The sequence below is a fragment of the Pogona vitticeps genome, chromosome 7 (assembly GCF_051106095.1).
Source record: "Pogona vitticeps strain Pit_001003342236 chromosome 7, PviZW2.1, whole genome shotgun sequence".
NCBI classification, from domain to species: domain Eukaryota; kingdom Metazoa; phylum Chordata; class Lepidosauria; order Squamata; family Agamidae; genus Pogona; species Pogona vitticeps.
Genome location: NC_135789.1, coordinates 25,437,384 through 25,458,867, shown reverse-complemented (window position 1 = coordinate 25,458,867; position 21,484 = coordinate 25,437,384). Strand labels below are relative to the sequence as shown.

General features: G+C 50.7%; 1 protein-coding gene across 1 annotated transcript in view; it reads right to left on the bottom strand.

Annotated features, from left to right (window-relative positions):
* Positions 1–20,600, bottom strand: part of BAZ1B (bromodomain adjacent to zinc finger domain 1B) — a 29,168-nt gene extending 8,568 nt beyond the window's left edge. Inside the window, exons 1-12 of the mRNA XM_020801620.3 lie at positions 20,283–20,600; positions 10,758–10,874; positions 9,299–9,443; positions 8,156–8,357; positions 7,285–7,406; positions 6,869–7,066; positions 4,528–6,205; positions 3,832–3,970; positions 3,166–3,305; positions 2,312–2,429; positions 1,265–1,363; positions 256–430 (exon numbers count right to left, since the gene is read on the bottom strand). Coding sequence (XP_020657279.3) covers positions 256–430; positions 1,265–1,363; positions 2,312–2,429; positions 3,166–3,305; positions 3,832–3,970; positions 4,528–6,205; positions 6,869–7,066; positions 7,285–7,406; positions 8,156–8,357; positions 9,299–9,443; positions 10,758–10,874; positions 20,283–20,401 — 3,252 coding nt within the window. The 5' untranslated portion in view covers positions 20,402–20,600. The remainder of the gene's footprint in view (positions 1–255; positions 431–1,264; positions 1,364–2,311; positions 2,430–3,165; positions 3,306–3,831; positions 3,971–4,527; positions 6,206–6,868; positions 7,067–7,284; positions 7,407–8,155; positions 8,358–9,298; positions 9,444–10,757; positions 10,875–20,282) is intronic.
* Positions 20,601–21,484: the final 884 nt, after the last annotated feature.

Here is a 21,484-nt window from a genome sequence, read left to right as displayed (position 1 = left end):
TGATTCATTAATGAGGCTCGTTGCCACCACTGAAAACGAGAAGAGGAGCCTTAAGGAGGAAGCCATTAAAAGAGCGTTCTGGAAAAGGCTACTGGGCTCCCACATTTCGAGCCTCTCACCTGCTCCCCCCCCCAAAAAAAACCTGTCTCTTGACCCAGCGGGACTGCAGTGGTGGCAAACCTGACCCCTTGACTCGAGGGCCTCTGCTCCTGATTCCTCCCCCCCACCCTCTGCCCTGCACGCCCCACTCCTCACTCTGGCTTCAAACTCCGCCTCGCTGACGCATCCCAGGCCTCCCTTCTGGAGCCGCGTGGCCACTTCAATGAGGTCGCTGCGCAGGAAACTCAGCAATTCCTGGTGGCCATCGCAGGACTTCAGGCCGAGGTTCTGCTTCCGAGCCAAGTGGATGGAATGTATGATGTCTGGATACCTGAGAGAGAAGGAGATCAAAGGGTGATGAGGCATCGCCAATCCTCCCACTTGAGTCAAGCTGGAAGGCAGGAGGCCTCGGCTTCCAGACATGCTCAGTCGATGCAGGACTGCTGCAAACCAGGGCCGAGTCCTGTACGCTGAGGCTTAGCTACCAGTCACAGTCTCCGTACGGAAGACTATCTTAGCCGTCATGCCAAACCAAGTGCAGATGATCTTTCTACACTGGTGGGGCTTTCTGCTCCGTAAAAAGCACAAGAGGATTCTGGCCTCAGCCATGAGCAAAGGAGGAAAGGTTTCCCGCTTTAACCTCTTACACCTGCAGGACTAACTGAGTAACATGCACTCAGTAATATTCTGCCTAATGTAAAATCCAACAATCCGGCTTGCCAAGGCTTTTTTTAGAGCTGAAACACACTGAACTTATTTGTGTGCAAGTTCTCTTCGGATTGGTTTTTGTAGTCGAGCCCTCTAGGGCGGCACCAATTCTCAGCATCAAGTGCTGGTGGGCAAGGATTTTACTCTTGCCGTGTGGCATCAAATCAACTGCATAGGAAAACTTGTGCTTTATATTGCTGTGATCCCATGGTTTATGCACTCAGTTCTCTTTCTACACCCAGCACATTGTCAACGCTGCATTTTACATTCTTCAGTCAGTTTCAGTCACTTTGCATTGCACTGTTTTATCTACGCCCAGGAACTCAACACAAGAAGAGCATCAAACACCCTCTGACCAAACGCTCCCGATGGCTCCTCCCGCCCCGGTTCTGGGCAAACACGGTTCTGCAGCCCTGGACCCAGAGATTCCCCCGGGGTAACTCCAGCCCTCGCTCACTTCTTCTGCAGACGATCCTTCAGCTGGCTCTCCCTGATTCCTTGAGGGTGCAGGCATGCCAACAGTTCGTCCAGCTCCTTCTGGCTGTCGCAGAGAAACCTGGAAGAGAAGACACCACACGCCTCTCCAACGTTACTGCTGGTTTGGGGGGGGCAGGAGAACGGGGCTCAACACCCAGAGAAGCATGTATCGTGCCCCCCACCCCCAATTTGCCATGACTAATCCCTTGACAACACCTGGATGAATTCAAGTACCCTGAACTGCTCTTTTATTTAAGCGTATTTCATTTTATTAACTGAATTCCCCATCTCAGCCTAAAGGAATATGAGGGCTAAACCAACTTCTGGGCAATGTGCTTCTCCCTCCTTCTCTCTCTGTCTCTCAACTCACAAACTGTAGGCGCCCCCTGCTGGCACAAGGGCGCACTGTTCATTCACAGAAACTTGAGAGCGCAAGAAAAGGGGTTCAGCAATTCAGATACGAGAGAGCTCAGTTAGGGGTGGGGGGCAGAGAAGAGACACTTTCCAAACCGGGGGGGGGGGAGAGGATCTGTCTGGCTCTGGAGTGCCACATCTGTATAAAGTGCTGAGCCACCATTTCCTTAAATCAGGAGTTTACTTCACAGGCTCTCCTGCTGAAACCATGTCCTCTGCAAGAGGACTGAGAAGATTCCACTAAGCGGCCAGCTGGCAAAGTTAGGAAGCAGCAGGAGTTTGGGATACAGCTGTAAGCAGCCAACTCAACTCGACTGCATGAAAAAACTCCTCCTCCCCATAGGCTGGCAAAGGCCTCTTTAGGAGGACAAGACCAAAACACACACAAGATACAGGGTGAAATTCAGAGGCCACTCGCTCCCAACCAGAACAGATTCCTAGATCAGCCACAGAACGGCACACCAACCCTTACACAGGTCCTACGGATCCATCAGGTCTGCTCCCCCAAATGAACTGAAGCCTGCAAGTATGTTTCCAGATATCCTCCCTCCCCACAAACGCTCAAGGTCCATTTTCCTTCCCGCCTGAAAGAAAGACGTGAAAAACATCTCACCACAGGTTCTGTCCCTGTTTTGGTACCGTCGTCTCAACAGGAACTTCCGGAATGTGGAGGGTTCCCTGCAGAGGAGTGTTCAGGACGCTGCCTTCCACCAGGGTCTCCTCCGGAGGGTCTGTAAAGATCAGCCCCAGGATGAGAAGGCAGGCGGCAGGCACCCAGTGAGGTTGGGTTGACCTCCACCCATTACTGTTGTTTTGTGCGGTGTGTGTTTGCTGCTTTCAGAAATGCACTATTTCGTAAAATTAACATTTGCAACACAATGACAGGTACACAGACACAACATGGGTTGGCCAACAGCGGCAGACCCAGCACTAGTACAGCTAAAACTCAAACCTGCCATTTGATTCCTCCTAGGCATCGACCTAGGGGAAGCACGCACGTTTGCAGACGCAGCTCCTGACTCATGTTAAATTCTGCATGTCAAAGGCTATCAGCATCTTCCCTTCTCCCACCCCAGGCTGCAGTTCTAAAATCTGAGCTTCGTGTGCTACTCTGTTAACTGCGTGGTAGACATGGTAGCAGAATTAATACCCAAAGAAAACTTTAAAAAAAAAACTGAACAGGACTTTAAAATTGTCACTCCATTCACTCCCCAACAGATATTTCAGTTCCACAACATAGTGCTGCTGGAAAGAAAAGATTTTGTTGATTATACGAGACATAAAACTAACATGGCCGTACTTTAACGACTTTGTTTGATCAGCATAAATCTCGATCAATGCAGAATTCTTCACATGTTCTGTCTCACTACTGAGCAGCAGCGGAAAGATTCTGTCACATTACAAGTATACAATCCAGACAAACAACTTTACTTGACTAAGAAAGGATGGCAGAGAAATCAGACATACCTTGTTGGTCTTCTTCCTCTTCCTCCTCCTCCTCTTCTTCAGCCTCCTCCTCAGGAGGTGTAAAACTATAGTCAATCCCGTCGTGCACCCAACCCTTCTCGATGAACAGCCCAGGAACCTCGTCTGAGAAGAGCCAGTACCTAGTGATGCCAAACGTAAGGGGCTCGGTTCAGACTCCCACATCCTGCCTCAAACACAAGCTCAGCTGCTCTGCTCTATGAAATGTTCAGAAGGCAATTCTCTGCCCAGCCCTCACTGCAGAGCGCAGGGCTGGCCTGTATCTGTGCCAAAGCAAAGATGTCTGGAGGATGCTCCTAAGGGCCTACGCCCAGGGGTGAGGGTGGCGCACTGGGGGTAAGAAGGGCATCAAGTCAAGAACCAATTACAGGAGGTCCAGAAGAAAACGGGGACAAGGGTTGAGCAAGATATGCACGCTCAAAACCTGACTAAGGAGAACCAGAGTCGAGAGCAACCTCACCATCTACAGGAAGTCATGCAGGAACAACCCCTTGCAGCATTTCTGGGGCACAGAAAGATCTCCCCCTGACCCACACCCTTTGGGGAGCAGCCACTGCCACACAGAGAAGACAAGGCGACGCAGGGGACCAAGCCTGTCTGAGGCCTTCTGGAGTTCCCAGCCAGGCCCAAGAAGCTCTTCTCTCTCACCGGTTGTGATTCCGGTCTGTGCCGATGGGCGTCCTGCGCATCACCAGCTTGGCTTTAGCGATACCGTCTTGAAAGGCCTTTTCTGCGGCAGCTTTATGCTTGCGAATTCTCTCCTCTTCTGCTTCCCGCTCCAGTTTTACTGAGAAGGGGTGGGGTAGGAAACAGAAACCCAATGAGCTCCCCGCAAAATAACGGTAGTTACCAGTTAATAAACTGACTGGCTCGCCTTTGACAGAGGGACTGGCCAAGGAACGGCACTCCATGGAACAAGGCTAAGTCTCCCTCCATCCTTTGGGCGCTTCCTCACTGGCAAGGCTGAGAGCTGGTGGCCTTCTGGGTTCAAACGGGCTGACACCCAGCACAACAATCGCATCCATAGCACACATCCTAAACTCTGAGTCTGGTGGGCTTCTACGGGTCTGAAGAAGTGGCCTTGATCCACAAAGGCTCTCGTGAAATGACAGTCGTTCGTTTTTAAAGGTGGCACCACATTCTTGTCTCTTGTGCTTATCATGATTTTTGGTTCTTATAAGGCCCAGATGCTCGGGAAGGACCCTCCGTGCAAAGAGCTCGGAGCTGGCTGTCTCTATGCTCCACAGCTTTCTCCCCACTCCCTGGAACCACAACCCCTTCTTGTAAGGTGTTTTTTATTGGCCCTTTAACCCCCGCCCATTTTCAAGTTTTCCCAGCAATTACCTCTCATTTGCATTTCCTGCTGCTCTTTCTCTTTCTTGGCCTGGATGGCCAGGAGGCGCCTGCTCTTGACGGTGCTGATCATGTCCTCGGTGGCCTCCACTTCCACGCGCGGCTCAGCCTTGGCCACCTTCTCCACCTCCCCGGCTTTCTTCCTCTCCCCCTTCCCCAGGCCGTTCTCCTCCTTGCTGTTCTCTTTGTTCTTGGCCACCATCTCTTTCCGCTTCTGCTTCTCGGCCCTCTTCTTGTCGTTCTCCTCCTTCAGCACGGCCAGCCGCTCCTTCCAGAGCTCCGCCGACGCCTGCTGCTTGGCCTCCACGTGATCCTGCACAGAGTAGGTCATCAGGATGCGGTGGCAAAGGGCCGTGAGGATCTGCAGCTTCTCCTCGCAGCTTAGCTCGAAGAACTCTGAGGTCTCCAGCTTCTCCAGGAACTCGTCCTGCACCTCGTTGTCCTCGAAGGCGGCCAGGTCTTTGTTCTCCTCTGGGTTGTCGGAAGCGTCGCTCTCTTCCTGCGCGTCGGACTTGCGCAGGCAGAGGCGGACCAGCTCGGAGACGGAGTGGAGGGTCAGGGGGATCTCGGACAGCTTCATCCCCAGCTCGAGATAGTCTTCCGCGATCTCATCTTGCAGCAGCGTCTGCAGGAGGATGACCAGAATTCTGTTCAAGTAGAGAAATCCCCCTTTCTCGGCACACAGGGCTTCCATGAGGGAAACGGCGGTGATGGGGTACTGGGCGTCCGGCAGCAGCAGCCCCGAGTAGCAGCTGAGGAACTCCACCACCATGGCCACGTCCCCAAAGAGGGTGTTGGGCAGCCCTTCCGGGGTGTCCACCAGCTTGAAAGTGGGCAGGAGGCTCCCTTTGAGGTCCTGATCCTCGTAGCGCTTCTGCTTCTCCAGCCTCTCCAGCATCTCCTTCTCGCGCCGCTCTCGGGCTTTCTCCTTCAGCTTCTCCTTCAGCTTCTCCCGCTTCTTCTTCAGGTACTCCTTCCGCTGATCCTCCGTCATGGAGGCCCAGTTCTTCCGGTGCTCCAGGAGCTCATAGCGCTTCTGCACGATCCCCCGCAACTCCTCGGGGAGACGGGCGCGGTCCTCGCTGGACAGCAGCCGGGCCGTTTTGGAGATGATGCAGGACAGGGCGCTCTTCTTGTCCTCCCGGTCTTTGTTCTCTCGGTAGTAGGCGATGAGGTGAAGGGCGGCGGGAGGGAGGTGCTTGGGAGGTTTGCTGGAGGCCCTGGGGCTGCCCCCGGAACTCCTGGGCGCCCTCGACACCTTCGCCGGGCCCTTGGTCATGTCCAGCAGCGTCATCTGCTTCATCTTCATCTTGGAATCCTTCTTGGGAGACCGGGACTTCCCCGAAGATTTCTGCCCGTTCATCAGCTTCTTCTTCTGCTTCGGCTGCTTGGGCTCCAGAGACTTCCCCAACCGCTTCTTGTTCAGGTTGCCGCCCAGCCGCCCGGGGGACATCATCTTCATCACTTCCTCCAGCTCCTCGGTGGGGGTCTTGGCGTTCTTGGTTTTCAGCGGGGAGCCCACTATGGTCTTCTTCAAATGCACACTGCACCACAGGGAGGTGCTCAGCCCCTGGCCTGCCGGAGAGCCGTCAGATTTGGGCTTCTTGGAGGGCTTCCGGTCGGGCGACGAAGCGCTCTTCCGCTTAGTGGAGGGATTGAGCGTCAGGTACTGGAATCCAAGGGGAAACAAAATGGTCAGTTCCTGCACCTACAGTTGAATGTGGAGTTCCAGGGCCTGCAATGGTTATTTCTCTCAGAGCCTCCTAGAGCAGGCGTTTGAGGACTGGTCTCAAGCAGGCTCCTGGATGCTAAACCCACAAGACAGGAAGATTCAGATGTAGGTTTTTTTTAAATGCTCCTGTGCAAAAATGAGAGATTCTGTGCAACTGGAAGAATTCCTGAGCACAGGCATGTTATTCCCACCTATCCTACTCAATTCAAAACTTGCCCTAGAGTGTCATCACATTATAGAACGTTTCAATATATGTAATACCCAGTTTTCCCCCTTTGCGGTTCCCTGCAATGTCCTAGCTGTTCATCCTCTCACTGCCTCACCTCAAGACAGGATGCAAGGAGGACCAGCCTATGAGGCCACCACACCTGGTGTTGAGGTTTCCTTTCAATTGAGGCTCTTTTCTCCCTGCTGGCCTGGCGTCCTGACTCTCAGGGAGAAAAGGTGCCAGGAGGAGCAAAGATCTACCTCACCATGGCCTCCCCAGCCCACCCACCCCAGAGTTTCAAAGAGGCCAAGAATCACCACCCGTCACAGAAGGGGGCTTCTGTCCTTGTTCTCTTTTCCCACAACACAGACAGATCTCGCCTCATTCCTCACTTTATGTGGGTCAAGCAAGAAGTCACTGAACTTGCTGGGAAGGGAGTATTTCTTCACCAACTCGTCCTCGACCACCCAGGGGGCGTTCTCGCCCGTTCCAGCCCGGAGCGCGTTGTGGCGGATGAAGTAGCGCAGAATCTCCTTGTTGGGGGGACGCTCGGTACGGACTAAGCTCTCCACTGGCACATTGCTGATGATCTGGGGGAGAAAGAGAAAGAAGCCTCTATGCATCCCGGCTCTCCGCTGGCTTTCAGCTACTCACCATTAAACGGCTGCTTTAATAGGGAACGGCTCCTGGCTGAGCAACCGCAACGCCCACGCAACCTTCTTGCGTCACCAGATCGCTGATGTTTTCAATTGCCCTGCCGGTTAAGCCCCATCCCTTTGCACAGGGAGGCCAAAAGCCGGCGCCTTACCTTGTCCTCGTTTTGCAGCTTGACATCGTATTTGTGCGGCAAAAATTTGGGAGGGACCCACTTCTTCTCTTCCTTCTTCAGGGAAGTGGGAAGCTTCCGAGGCGAGCGGCGCGCCCGATCACCTGTCCGAGTGTGAGACAGAAAAAGAGAGGGGAGTGTTGTTGGCTTCAAGGGACCGAGAGACCCAACTATGAAAAATGCTAATCAGGAGTGGAGCGGAGCGCTTGTGACAAGCACAGATGGTCAAGGGAAAAAACCACAGACCAATCTCCAAAGGTAAGTAGACCAGATGGCCAGTCTAAGGGTTTCTAAAAGGGGACTACATCATGCACACTTTGCAGGACCACACCAAAGGTTCTTTCTCAGTCCAGCACTGTGCAAGCAAGCCTCTGGACAGCCTACAAGTGGTCCGAAGGATCAGAAACCCCCACTATATTCAGCGCACACAGCCGACAGAACCACCAGGACTGAAGAGTTATGGACAGACCGGTTCTTCCACCCTGTGGCTATTTCTGTTCGTTTAAAGCCACCTAAGCCGGTGGCCAGCATCGACAAATCCCAAGAGTGGGTAAAAGATAGCACACAGAGTTTTGAAATCAACTAGACGCACTGATTTAACCCTCTAGAGGAGACAGACCAGAACCACCCCCTTGGCCCCCCCAAGGTATGTTACAGCTGGTAACCCAGCCAAAAGAGGGTGGCAACATAGACCCTCATCAGTTTTTGGGAGCACAGAGTGACCCTGGCCTGGGAGGCAGTATAGAGCAGAAAGAGCCCAGAAATCCAGTGGCCGCTTCCTGATCCCAAAGGCAACCTCAGTGTTTCAGCTCTGCCTGGCACCCTTTGGCTAAGGCCTTGCTTCATGACTCACTCAGACTGTCCCTCCTGCTTTCCTCTTCCTTCGTGACTGTCTCCTTCTGGTTATCCTGGGCCACCTGGCTTGAATTCTCTTTGTCGCTGGAGGGCGAATCACAGGCACCGTCTGCTTTCTTCTCCGCTGCTTCCTCTTCTGTGGCCTTCTCCAGGGGGTGTATTTTCACCACCTTCACCCGCAGCACCTTGTCTTTCCCAACCTGAAACAGGCCGGAAAATTAGAACCGCGCAAAGGACTCAGCCGCGAGACTGTTACAGCAAAGGTGGGAAACCTGCGGCCCTGAAAATGATGCACCGACTAAAACTCTCATCGTCCTTTGGTCCTGGGGATGGTGGGAACTCTCAATCCAAAATGCCTAGGGGACCAGGCTGGTAAAGGTCATTTCACAATGGGGGTAGGTAGTATAGGCCCCCCCCTCCTTGTTTTGCTTGGGGGAGCTGCTGCAGAGATTTGCGGCCCAGCCCCATCTGGAGGGATACACAATGCTGAACTTAGGCCACACGAAACGGCGGTGGTCTGGCATCTGGGCAACAAGCTGGCCATTGGCAAAAGGCCACACAGTTTCTCCCACAAACCTCTGCAAGTGGCCAATGCAATAATTCACATACCACAAAAAAAGCCACTACTCAACAGATAAAAAGCTACACCAACCATAATCAAAAACCATTTCAGACTTTTGTAAATATCACAACTACCATCATGCTTACATTTTTTTAATGTTTTCCTTCCTGTCTGCTGATGTGAATTCTCGGGCAACTGAGCCCCACAGTGATCACTGCATAGCTGACCAGCAAGAAGGCTTTTTCCAGAAGACACTCCTCACTACAGGGAACCTGTCCACTTGTTCATCCTTGTGAACCATGCTACCTTGTCAATTGCGCTATCCAGGGACTTTGATTTCCCTCCCTCTTTCGCCTCTTAAATATCTCATTACTTCTCTTCTCAAAAGCCTATGAAACCAATTATACAGGCGAGTGGGCTCCCACCATCTGACTAAGCTATACCAACTACTTTAGAAAGGTAAATGGATTCCAAAATAAGCAAGTCCAGGGGGTGGGGGTGGGGGTAGGGAGAGAGAGAGAGAAAGGAATCTCCAAGAATTCTGCTTAATTTAACCCATATTCTGCCCTCAGGCCTTACCTCAAAGTCACACTCTTCTCCCACAGCAAACTTGGTCATGATCTCCAGCCAGGAAAAGTCCACCAGTTTTTCTAAAGAGATGGTGTTGTGGTGAACCATTTCCAGAACAAGTTTCTCATACCAGACAGGGAATTCCTCTTTCAAGCTGAAGAAGAGAAAACACACAGGTAAGTACTTAAATGGCAACTGTTGTGCAATGGGCACAAGTGAGCTCACAGGACCAAAATCCAACACAAGAGACCATTCACCGCTTAAACACCACCAGGACTAAGAAACCGGTCTCTCTCTCTCTCTCTCTCTCTCTCTCTCTCTCTCTCTCTCTCTCTCTCTCTCTCTCTCTCTCTCTCTCTCACACACACACACACACACACACACACACACACACACACACACACACACACACACACACACACACACACACACACACACACACACACACACACACACACACACACACACACACACACACACACACACACACACACACACACACAAACCACTGCTTGTTAAGCAATACTGGCATATGCCAACAGCGATACAGAAGTTCTTTTCCTTCTGTTTAGGTAGAAAGAAAGAAAAAAATGGGTTTATTTTTATTCATTCATTCACTCCCAATTCAAGGAACCAAGGCACCTTACAAAATGATGGGGGTGGAGGGCAGGGTGCTGGATAACAAACCTATAAATAAAATATTAAAAAGTGACCAAGTGAAATAAGGAAGCAGTCCTGCATGCTTTATCCTGCCTTGTTACGTAATTATAAGACTTCAGCATCAGGGTTTCCAGCCATTCTGTCAGGAGGATATTGGTCAAACCAAGGTGGAACCTTGTGGCCTAGTTCTCACAGGGTAAGTATTGTCTGTACAGAAGAAAGGAGGCTACTTCTGAAAGACATACAATTCCTATTTATGAAAGAAAAAAATGGGCTGGTAACAACTGCTTTTAAATATGAACATCCCACACATGGCAAGCTCTTGTTCAGAAAGCCGTTGGCGTGTGATGGGTTTTCACCAAGTCTGTCCTTTCAGGGTTCTTAGATACGCATCAGTTTCTATCGTACTGTGATACAGCGTGATTTCTATTTGCCTGATAACTATCTAGGTTTCATGGAACAAGGCTAAGGAAAAATGTAAAGGAAAGCAACGAAATTTACAACACAGGCGCTGCGTATTTATCAACACCCACCTCGAATGAAGTCGGTCAGTCAGTCTGTACCCCCTCCCACACGCAGAGAAAGAGGCAAGACAAGACCCAGGCTGAAATACTGTTAAGAAAGCAGCCTTGAGTTTTAAGAAGGGCTGTCCCAAGACATCAAAACACAGGCCTTTGGGTGCTCTTGCTGGAGGCCTATTTAGAGGATGAGCACTGACTCACGCATGACTCATTTATTCTGTGGACATTTCACAGCAAGGCATACCCGGTTTCAAATAAAAACAGGCATTGGAGATTTTGCTACTTACAGCTCGGCAACTTCCTGCTCCTCCTCCCAGGCCTCTTTGTGCGTCAGCTGGCTGCTTCCGGTACTTTTGCAGGTCCATATTCTCTGGCTGTATTTCTCTAGCCGTGCTTCATACTCTCTGAAGGAGCAGCAGCTCAGGAAAATAGGGTAACCCCAGCTTTTACTTGTGGCGATTTATGGAAGGGCAACATTTAGACTTGGAATAAGGAACTAGGAATCCTGGCTCAATGGGAAGAGAATATACTCCATGGTTTTCATGGGAGCAGGTAAGCAAACCAGAACAAGATAACTCTGTATGACAGCCAGAGCGAAAGCAATGGCGGCATGTATAACTGCTGGCTGGCTCATGCGCCCGAACAAATCAACATCTTAAACCTGTATTATAGCAGGATTTGTTGCTGCCTTATGATACAGTGTTGTTTAGGCCTCTTCAGCTATTATCCTGGCTACAGACCATATTCACAAGTCTCCTGCTTTGTCTTTTGTTTCCTTGCTTTTTTCAAACAGAGAATTGACTTGTAACTTAGCTGCAGAAATGCTGTTCACCTTCGACTTATGAAATCATGATTTTTATGGCTTTTCACTACATGCGCGTGAAGTGAAAATTATAAACGTTTTTTAAAAACAGATGCATTTACTTACTGACATTATCTAGTTATGTGGTTCTTTTTGAGTTGTTATACACAAGCACTAAACATATTGTCCCAGAGCAGACATCAGAGCTTATCTATGGCTCCAGTATAGAGGGACCACCTTCAGCTCCAGCACCCCTCTCTTAATCTGTAATTATCCCAGTCTGCCATGGCACCTAAATTAGGCCAACTGTGGGAATCATCAACTACAAATTACTCCCCAAAACAGAATTAAAAGCCTTGCTTTAAAATGAATTTTCCAACTGGGGTTGCCAAGAACTCTACTAGGGTGACCTGAAGTCAAGCAACTTGGCAACAGACCTAGTTATGATGACACATCGCACTAGGCTGGCCTATTATCCACGCTCTGAGTTACAGAATCATGGGACAATGCTAAAAGTAATCAACAAAGGGTCAAGACAGTTCCTAAGTTAGCAAAATGCATCAGAGATACTGTACAAGCATGTTAAAACACAGGAGAGTATCTATGACTTCCAGCATCCAAGGAAGCCCCAAAATCTGCATTATCAATAAAGAATTCCTGTTAGGCATTGTAAAACAACTGAAACACTGCTGCTGCTTCCAGGTGGAAAAATGTGACACAGATCCTCCACGTGCCCTGAGCTGAACTAAAAATTTATTCAAGGTCAGAGTGGGGGGCAAACCTGGCCCTGCTGTCATCGTCATGCTGAGAGAGAGGTAAGAATCACATGAGCAATTTCCATGGGGATACTTGGTCATGCAAACTATAACGTGCTATAAACCTGTCAATTACCATCTGACAAGAAAGACCAAGGCAAGGGGTCCAGTAGCCTACCATTACTGAGACCTTTGGAGGTAGGAAAAAGAGACCCGATGCCAGCCTCTGAATGGTCCACTGCCATGATGCCAACCCCCATCCCTTACGTTGTTATGACTTTATCTGTCATGCTTCTACCGTATTTGACATGATGTAAAGTTGTAAACTACCCTGAACAACTGCAGAAAGGTGTTGTCACAAACGAAACACTTGGCAACATAATACTTCCTTGATTGCTTCAGGTTCGCAGTCATGCTGTCAGCTGGGGAAAGTTTTCTTCTGCTTGACCCCATAATTAAGGTTTCCAATCTTCTCCAATCACAGTCTCCTGGCAGACACAAGCAAATGAGGGCCACGTGTCTACAGAAAACTCACCAGAGCCAAAGTGCCATTTGTGAAGGGTGAAGTCTCTTTCTATCTGGGCTGGCCACTGGCCGTCAAAGCTAAGCCTTTAATCAAGTGTTGCAAAGGTGATTAATGTCAGGAGGCAAAGCTGCCCAACATGGAAGGCTGGTGGCAGCGAAGAGGCTGAAGGCACCCTCATGTGAATTTCGCAAGCTGGCTGAGTCTGTGCCACCGGGCACTCCAAGAGAAGCCACTTCTGACAGAGGCCCAACTATGCCAATTCTACGGACATGGGCTTCCCCCTCACCACCATGCAGGCCCAGAAAAACTATCCTTGGAAGCTTTACTCAGCTTCAAAGATTGGAAGCTTTACTCAGCTTCAAAGATTCCCTTTGGCATTGCTCCAGCATTTCCTAGAGTTATACCCGCAGCCAGAAAGGCAAGACTCTCAGTTCTTTGCCGTAAAAGATATTTTCAGCAACTGCATGCTACGCCAATATGAAACTGGAGGTTTCTTTGCGCCTATGGCATTCTAGGACACAGATCCCTGACCAGGGCCATAGCTCAGAGCTCCATCAAACCAAATCCTATCCACTGAACATAACAGCCTCCTCAAGCCTGGAATTGTCAAACACCTCAGCAACCTCTCCCACCAACAAGAGATTCTCACGTAGATGGTGGGGGCACAACCCCCTCCTCCCACAAGGGGAACTACTTGGAGATTCTGCTGCTAACCATGCCCCCCTGCCAGTTTCTGACAGTGCGCTCCCCTCACTAGGTATGCAGCAGCCTATATAGGAGCCAGTCCCAAGGGACCTTCCGAACAGCAGGCTCAAAGAGAAGGGGGAGTGGGGTGGGGGGAAGAATGTGATGAAAAGAAGCCATCTTTCCTTGGAGGCTCCCAGCGACATGTGCCCAGAACAGATTATTATCACGTTCTTCTCAAACCAATGACCAACCCAAGCATCGTCAAAAGGCTGCAAATTATGTCTCGCTCAGCCTCCTCATTCTTATAGGTGAACCGCCTCAATCCAAAGGCCATGGGGCAGGAACTATGAATTCAATGCACCCTGGTCTGGATCGGTGTTCCAGACACACACTGCTATGTTAGATGCACTTAATCTTGCTCAGCTGCTCATCACTATAAGCAAGTTCCTCAGGATACAAAGGCAGAGAGAGGCTGCAGGCAGTCAAGAGAGGTCTATGGAGTAAATGAATTATGCAACCCATGATCTAAAGGAGGAGCTCAGGAGGAAGCAGCCTGTGGGCTGTTGTGCCTTAACAGATTGAGACAAACCACAAGGCTGGCGGAGGCGCCTCCGCCCTGCAAATTTATGGCAAAGAGACTTTTGCCTTTTCCAAGTAGTTCTGCATGCATGGGCTTAAGCCTGAGAGCTCCCGTTTCACAAACATGTTACACCAGAGAAACATAAAAAACAACCAATTCAAACTTTTATGAAGTTAACTTTCCACCTCATGAACTTCTTGACATAGAAACGACCCACGAAGGCGCTTGCAAGGAAGCTTTCCCTCTATAAAATACTCCATGAACAAATAACAGCTGAAGCTGTCCTAACAAAAGATGGGGGGGGGGGAAGGGGGTGCAAGAGGCAAGGGGTGGTGGTGAGGGAGCCTCCTGGGAAGGAGACAAAGAAGCTAGCATGGAAAGGAAAACAACGCCCCTCTCGTAACTGCTTAGGCCTGGTTTACAATCAAGCACTCTGGCTATTCAGGTACCGAAGCAAATTCATTCAAACCAACCTGACACAAGACACAGTCTCACCAGCCCTTTTACTTTACTTTATTTGGACTTATACCCTGCCCCTCTAGACAAAGTCTACTCAGGGCAGCTTACAGAGTGATAAAATACAATAAAATAAAATACAATCACATACATAATAAAACCTAAAAGATGCATATATAGATTATCAAGATGAGATAATTGAGAAACAAAGAACAATTAATTGACTGGGGGAAAAGCCTGCCTAAAAAGCCAAGTTTTTAAATGGCTTTTAAAAATGCCCAGCAAGGGAGGCAGGCAGATTTCCGTTGGGAGAGCATTCCACAACCGAGGGGCCACTGCTGAGAAGGCCCAGTTTCTTGTTCTTTCCATCCGGGCTTCTCTCAGCGTAAGGCCCCTCAGCCGTCCCTGCTGGCTTTGTTGAGTGATTCGGGTAGACCTGGGTGGGAGAAGGCGATCTGCCAGGTATTGAGGTCCCAAACCGTTTAGGGCTTTATACGTCATCATTAAAACTTTGAAATCAATGCGGAAACGAATGGGCAACCAGTGAAAAGCAGCCAGGGTGGGGGAGATATGCTGATATTTCTTCACCCCACTAAGGAGCCTGGCTGCCACATTCTGCACCATTTGAAGTTTCCGCATCAATCCCAAAGGCAGCCCCACGTAGAGTGCATTACAACGGTCTAAGCTCGAGATTACGAGCGCATAGACAAGAGTAGTGAGGGCCCCCCAATCAAGATATGGTCGCAACTGGGCAATCCGCCATAGGTGAAAATAGGTGGAATGGACCACAGACGCTACCTGGGTTTCCATGGTAAGTGCTGGGTTCAGATGTATCCCCAAGCTGCAAACCTCGCTCTTTGCGGTGAGGGTCAACCCCCCAAAAGAAAGGGAGTCACTCAAACCGTTGATGAAAGGACCACCCACCCTCAAGACCTCCGTCTTGTCTGGGTTCAGCCTCAACCCATTCGACTGCATCCATTCCAGTACAGTCTCCAGGCAGTGCTGGAGGGACGGAACGGCATCCACTGAAGTAGGTGAAAAGGAGATGTAGAGCTGTGTGTCATCAGCATACTGATGACATGATGCCCCACAACCCCTGATGTCCCCACGGCCTCATGTAGATGTTAAACATCATTGGAGAGATGATCAACCCCTGTGGAACCCCACAATCGAGGCTCCATGGGGCCAAAACATTCTTGCCAAGCTGTACTCTCTGGGGACTGTCCTCCAAGAAGGATCGGAGCCAGGCAAGCGCCAGGCTGCCAATTCCCAGCTCAGAAAGCCTTCCCAGGAGGATACCGTGGTCGACGGTATCGAAGGCGGCTGAGATGTCAAGGAAGACCAACAAGGACATATTGCCCCTATCGGCCTCCCTCAACAGGTCATCCAACAGTGCGACCAATGCCGTTTCTGTACCACAGCGCGGCCTGAAGCCTGACTGAAATAGGTCCAGGGCATTGGTATCGTCCAAAAGCGCCTGTAGCTGGTCTGCCACCACCCTCTCCACCACTTTGCTTAGGAAGGAAACATTGGCGACAGGCCTGTAATTTCCAAATTTGGTTTCTTCCTAATGGGCCTAAATGAGTGTCTCCTTGAGGGCAAGGGGAAACTTGCCCTCCTGGAGAGACCCATTAATTATTGCAGTGGCCCATTATGTTGTTACTGGTGTGGTTTTGATTAGCCAGGCCAGGCAAGGGTCAAGGGAGAAGGTGGTGGCCCCACAGCAATCAAGCACTTTGTCCACCAAATCTGGAATCATAGGCTGAAAGAAGTCAAGGATTACCGGGCAAGGCGGAGCACTATACATCTCTGCTCGATCCATTGTATTTAAAAAAGGAGAGAGGTCACGGTGGATGGTCTCCACTTTGATTTTTAAAATGCTGCAAATTGGTCAGGTGAGATATTAGTGGGAGGCCTATCACCCAGACCAATTCCGGATAGATCACGAACTATATGGAAGAGCTCCGCCTGCTGATTAGAAGCTTCGCCTATCCGGTCAGTGAACTGAGATCGTCTTGCAGCCCTTACCTTAGCTAGGTGACGGTTAGTTGCGATCCTGACAGCTATCTCATTATAATCCGTCGGTTTCTCCCTCCAAATGCACTTTAGCCGTCTCCTGATTCGCTTCATTGCTCGTAGGTCCCGGTTATACCAGGACCCTGGCCGAGCTCTACAACAGAGAGGGTGTTTAGGGGTGATGGTGTCTACAGCCCTAGTGGCAGCGGCAAACCAGCCATCCACCAGAGTTTCGACAAGAGTGCCAGACAGAGCAGCTGGAATTCCTCTCATGGTGTCCTGAAATCTCAATGGATCCAGTAACCTTCGAGGGCGAACCATTAAAATAGGCCCATTCTCCCTGAGCGCGGGGGAGGGGAGTGCCATTGTGAGGTTACATTTTATTAGGTCCCTCTGCACCACGAGGGACCTAATAAATGTCCCTCTGCACCACGAGACTTTTACGACAACTATGTTTTAGAGACAAAAAGAAATAGGTCTTCACTGCAAGTCTAATGATCCTCTGAAAGGAGATTGAAATGTGCCAGATTCAAATGCATTTCCTTACTCAGCCACGAGCAGAAGTCAAAATGCATCTCCCACTCTGCCGACTACGAAACCAAATGGCATGACACAGCCACCATTTCCTGGATAACCGCCTTGCAGTCTACGCAAGTGGCTAAATGGAGGCCTTGGGTGTAAATCAAGCTCAAATCCAGGCTCAGCTGCTAAGGGCCATTCCTGGAAGATGAGGCGTAACAACCAGGAGGAGAGAGGGGGCAGCGGGGGTGGGGGGGCTGCCAGATGGGGTTGAACTCCTCCTCCCACCATTCCATTCTTCTGGCCAAGCTAATGGAAGCTGGAGCCCATCAACACCAAGATGGCCACCAGAGTCTGTCCAAGTGGTGATTCTGGAAAAATCATTTATTATTATCAGCTTGTTCCTACTGTTTGGATTAGCTCTCTCTCTTCAACCAAAGCAAGCAAGTGGGGCGGGGGTGGGGGCACTAATGACTCATCCGGAATCACAACATGCCAGTCCAGGGCTTCCAAACTCAGGAAATCAACAGATGTTGGCATATCAATTCCACAACAAAGGGCCTAATCTCTTAAACATCCCCTAAGGTAGTGGCTATCAAGATTTCTTGTGATGGGAGGGACATTCCTCTACAGCTCAGCCCTACAAAAGAGTCATGGCTATTATTATGTAGTACAAATTTCTTAAAATTTCTGCCCACCAACCACTAACCCTAAATTCACTATAATGCAGGGTAGTGGGGGAGGGGGAAATCCTGTGGGGAAGTTCACTATTAGGTCCTGCTGCTAATGTCTCTTCCAGAGAGAAGGCGGCCTCCATCTCTGCTCCCTTAGGCCCCAATGGCCATCTCCCTCCCTCACAAATCCTCTAGGCCCTCATGGCACCCAGGCATGACAGGGATCCATCAACCCAACCCTGTTGTTCGCCCTCGGCAACCAAACATGATGAGCAGACTTTCTCTGCAGAGGAAGTTCCATGCTTTCAAGATCTCCGTACCAAGGCAATGAACCCACTACAAGAGCAGATGAATGGCTCACCTAGGTCAGAGTCCTTTAGTCCTTTCCTTCATTGAGAAAGCTTACTTAAAAGAGACCTTTGGGTAAGTATGGGCAGTATATAAATTAAATAAATAAATAAATCAAACAACACCTTATTTCAGCACTGCTACCACATCAAATATTTATTTATTTATTGAATTTATGCCCCGCACCATCTGGCAACCAGGCCACTCTGGTCGGCTAACAACAATATGAACAACAATCTTAAAATAAATTAACACATAGCCAAATAGGGTAAATTAAAACAAATGGCAATGAAGGTGGTAAAAAGAGTGACAAAGAGGATGGCAAAAGGGAGGCTGACATCTTAATGCTCCAGGAAAGCCTGGCCAAGTCTTCAGTGCTCGTTTGAACCCATCCAGCGAGGGTGCCAGGCAGATCTCAATGGACAGGTTGTTCCATTGGCAGGGAGGGACTGCTGAGAAGGCCCCATTTCTTATTCTTTCCCTTCTAGGCCTCTTTCAGGGCCAAAGCCCTCAACCGCCCTGCCTGTGAAGAGGGGGTATTACGGATAGATCTGGTTTTCTGATAGACACCGAGGTCCTAAACCGTTTAGGGCTTTAAATGTTATCATCATAACCTTGAAGTCAATGGGGAAACAAACCGGTAGCCGTGAAGGGTGGCCAGAGTGGGGGAGATGTGCAAGAATTTTTTCACCCCAGTTATTAATCTGGCCACCGAATTTTGGACCAGTTGAAGTCTCCACATCAGCTTCAAGCCCCACGTAGAGAGCACTGCAGTAGTCTATTCTTGAGATGACAAGGGTATGAAGCATCGTCGTGAGTGCCCCCATGTCTAGATAGGGATGCAGCTGAGCGATCCTCCGAAGATGGACATGAGCTGCCCAGATCACAGATGCCACCTGGGTTTCCACGGTGAGATCTGGATCGAGGCAATGCCCAAGCTGCGAACCTCACTCTTTGTGGGAAGAGTCACTCCCCCAAAAGAGAGGGAGTTTCCCAACCCACTGACTCCAGGGCAGTCCACACATTGCCACACATTCAACCTCACTTCTTAGTTACAGATCCCATCCTTCCTCCAGAGAGTTCACTACACAGCTCTAATTCAGCACTAACTGCTAAGCCATACTGCTTCTCTTTTGTAATGGCTGACACTATTCTACAGTGACTGACCTACTCCAGTGGATATTACATTTCCCCATCTTTCCTTGAATAAGTTTAAGAAAGCATTGCTAGCAATTTCCTCCCCCTCTCGATTGTTCTCATAACAACTGTGCCAGATAGGTCATCTTGAGATGCAGAGAAAGGCAGAGGGGAAAGAGAAACATCCAAAGGTCTTGCAGCAAATTTCATGGCAGAATGAGAACTTGATCCTGAAGAAGCCCAGTTGCATATCTCTAACTGCTATGCCACACTGCCACTCCTTTGGCACACACTGCTCTATCTTCTCTGACATCTATCTGTTCCACTTGGATCCCCCTTTCCCACCGCTGAACTTGAGATACTTTATTTACTTACTTATTTACTGTTTCAGTTTGTATATCACCTCATAATGTAAAAACACTCCATGGTTTACAAAACATTAAAAATGTGTATCTAAACACAACAAATACCTCAAAATTGCCACCTAAGCCCCTACCTAAACAAGGGGGGCTTATCCCAACAGGGGCCACAACCAGCTGGAGAAGCAGGCCAAGCAGAGCGCACAGGGCCCTGCCAAAAGAAAAATAAAAGAAAAAAAAAGGAATTCCTGTGGCTGCCTGGAGCTGGAGGCCTCCTTTCCTGAGTCCCAGAGGCCAACGTCCCAGCTCCTCTCGAGGTGCCCTTGCCAGCCAGCCAGCTAAGCCGCGGGGAAGTTTTATAAGGTGGGCCTCGCCAGTTTAAGGGGCTTCTATTGCACCGCCGGAGAGAGAGGCTGACTCTCCCTCCATGCAAAGAAGCGTGGAGAAGGGACAGAGGGAAGTCATGCCTTCCGCCTCGGCCTCCCCACCCCTTCCGTGACCGGATCCTCTTCCACGCCACAAGCGCCTCGGGTTTCCCCTCCCGCTTCCCCACCGCCACCCCGGCGAGGTCGGCCATCTTTGCCGGCCGGTCGAAGCTCGGGACCCTTTCCCTCCACCGCCACACACGCACACATACATATATCCCAGGGCCCACACGAGACTCTTAAGGAGGAGAAAGGGGGAAAGATCCGAGGGAAGGGAAGGGAACAGGGCGGGCGGAGAACAACAAAGGGGCCGAGAGGGAGGGAAAGAAGCCGCCCCGCTTGGAAGAAGAAAAGGAGGCTGAGGGGGGGCAAGGGAGGCCGCCCTTTCTCCGCCACGGCCCTGAAGGAAACGGGAGCCCGGCGGCCTTCGCCCGCCCTGAGGGGAAACGAGGCTCCCCTTCTTCTCCTTCAGGGTCCCCCTCCCTCCCTCCCTCCCTCTCGACCGGACCGACCCTTTCCGAGGGATACTCGTTGGAGCGGAAGACCTCTTGCGTGTGAGCGATGACGAAGCGCTCCTCCGGCGGGTCTCCGGGCGGCGGAGGCGGCTTGGCCAGCGGGAAGGGCTTGCGGCCCAGCAGCGGCGCCATCCTCCGCCTCGACTCCGCCGCGGGCCCGACCCAGAGAAACAACCGCTGCCGCCAGAGGGGAAATGGCGGGAGAGCCGAAGAAGAGCGGCAGTCTCGGCCTCTTCTTCTTCGCCGTCGCCTCCGTCGCCGCCGCCTCACCGAAGCCGGCCGGGCCTCCCGCGCGCGCGCAAACCACCACAACAAAAAGCGACTGGCGGCGGGCGGGTGCGTTCGGCGCCTGACGCCTGCCCGTTGCGCCACGCGATTGGCTCGCGTCGGAAGGCCGTCCCCGCTCACTGGCTGAGGGGCGCGTCGCTCTGCTGCCAAGGCGCGGCGCAGCCAGCGGGTGCTCAAGCTTGGTTGCAGCCGCGGGCGGAGGGAGGGAAGGTCGCGTTATGTAAGCGCAAGAAAACAGCGCGAGCTACCCCGGCGCCATTTTGTCCCGTCGCCGTTATTAAGTCCCCTAGCGCTCGGCGGCCAATGGAAACGCGACGTATCATCCGGGAACGTGAGATAGAAAAAAAAGGAGGCGGGAGAAAGGGAGAAGAAAAAAAAATCTGCTTCCCGGCTTTTGTCTGGGCGAGCGATACGCGGCCTCGCCTTAAAGGGCCAGCGTCCCTAAAGTAGAACCCTGGAGAAACCTGGGAAATAAGCGAACGGGGATGTTGAGAGAAATGTACCCCGGAAGGAGCTTACTAGGCCAGTCTGCAACACTACCACCAGCCCAAGCTCAGGGAGTTCTAGAACTTGGTTTCATTGTTGGGCCTGAGAGCTAAAGTGTTCCCTTGACCATGTACAGAGTGCCACTGTGAGACAGTTGCAGCAGAATGTTTGAATAAATACCGGGCGGTTTATAGTCCAAAAAAGGCAATACAATTAAAATCATCACTAAAAAGCCTGAAACAAGGCAAAAACAGAGGAAAATTAAGTAACGGCAGGAGGGGAGGCCTGCCTAAAGAGCCAGGTCTTCAGTTTACTCTTAAAAACTCCCAAGTGAGGGAGCCATGCAGATCTCAGAAGGGAGGATGTTCCAAAGGCGAGGAGGAGCCACCACTGAGAAGGCCTGGTTTCTAGTTTTTTTTCCTTCTGGGCCTCTGAGTTAAG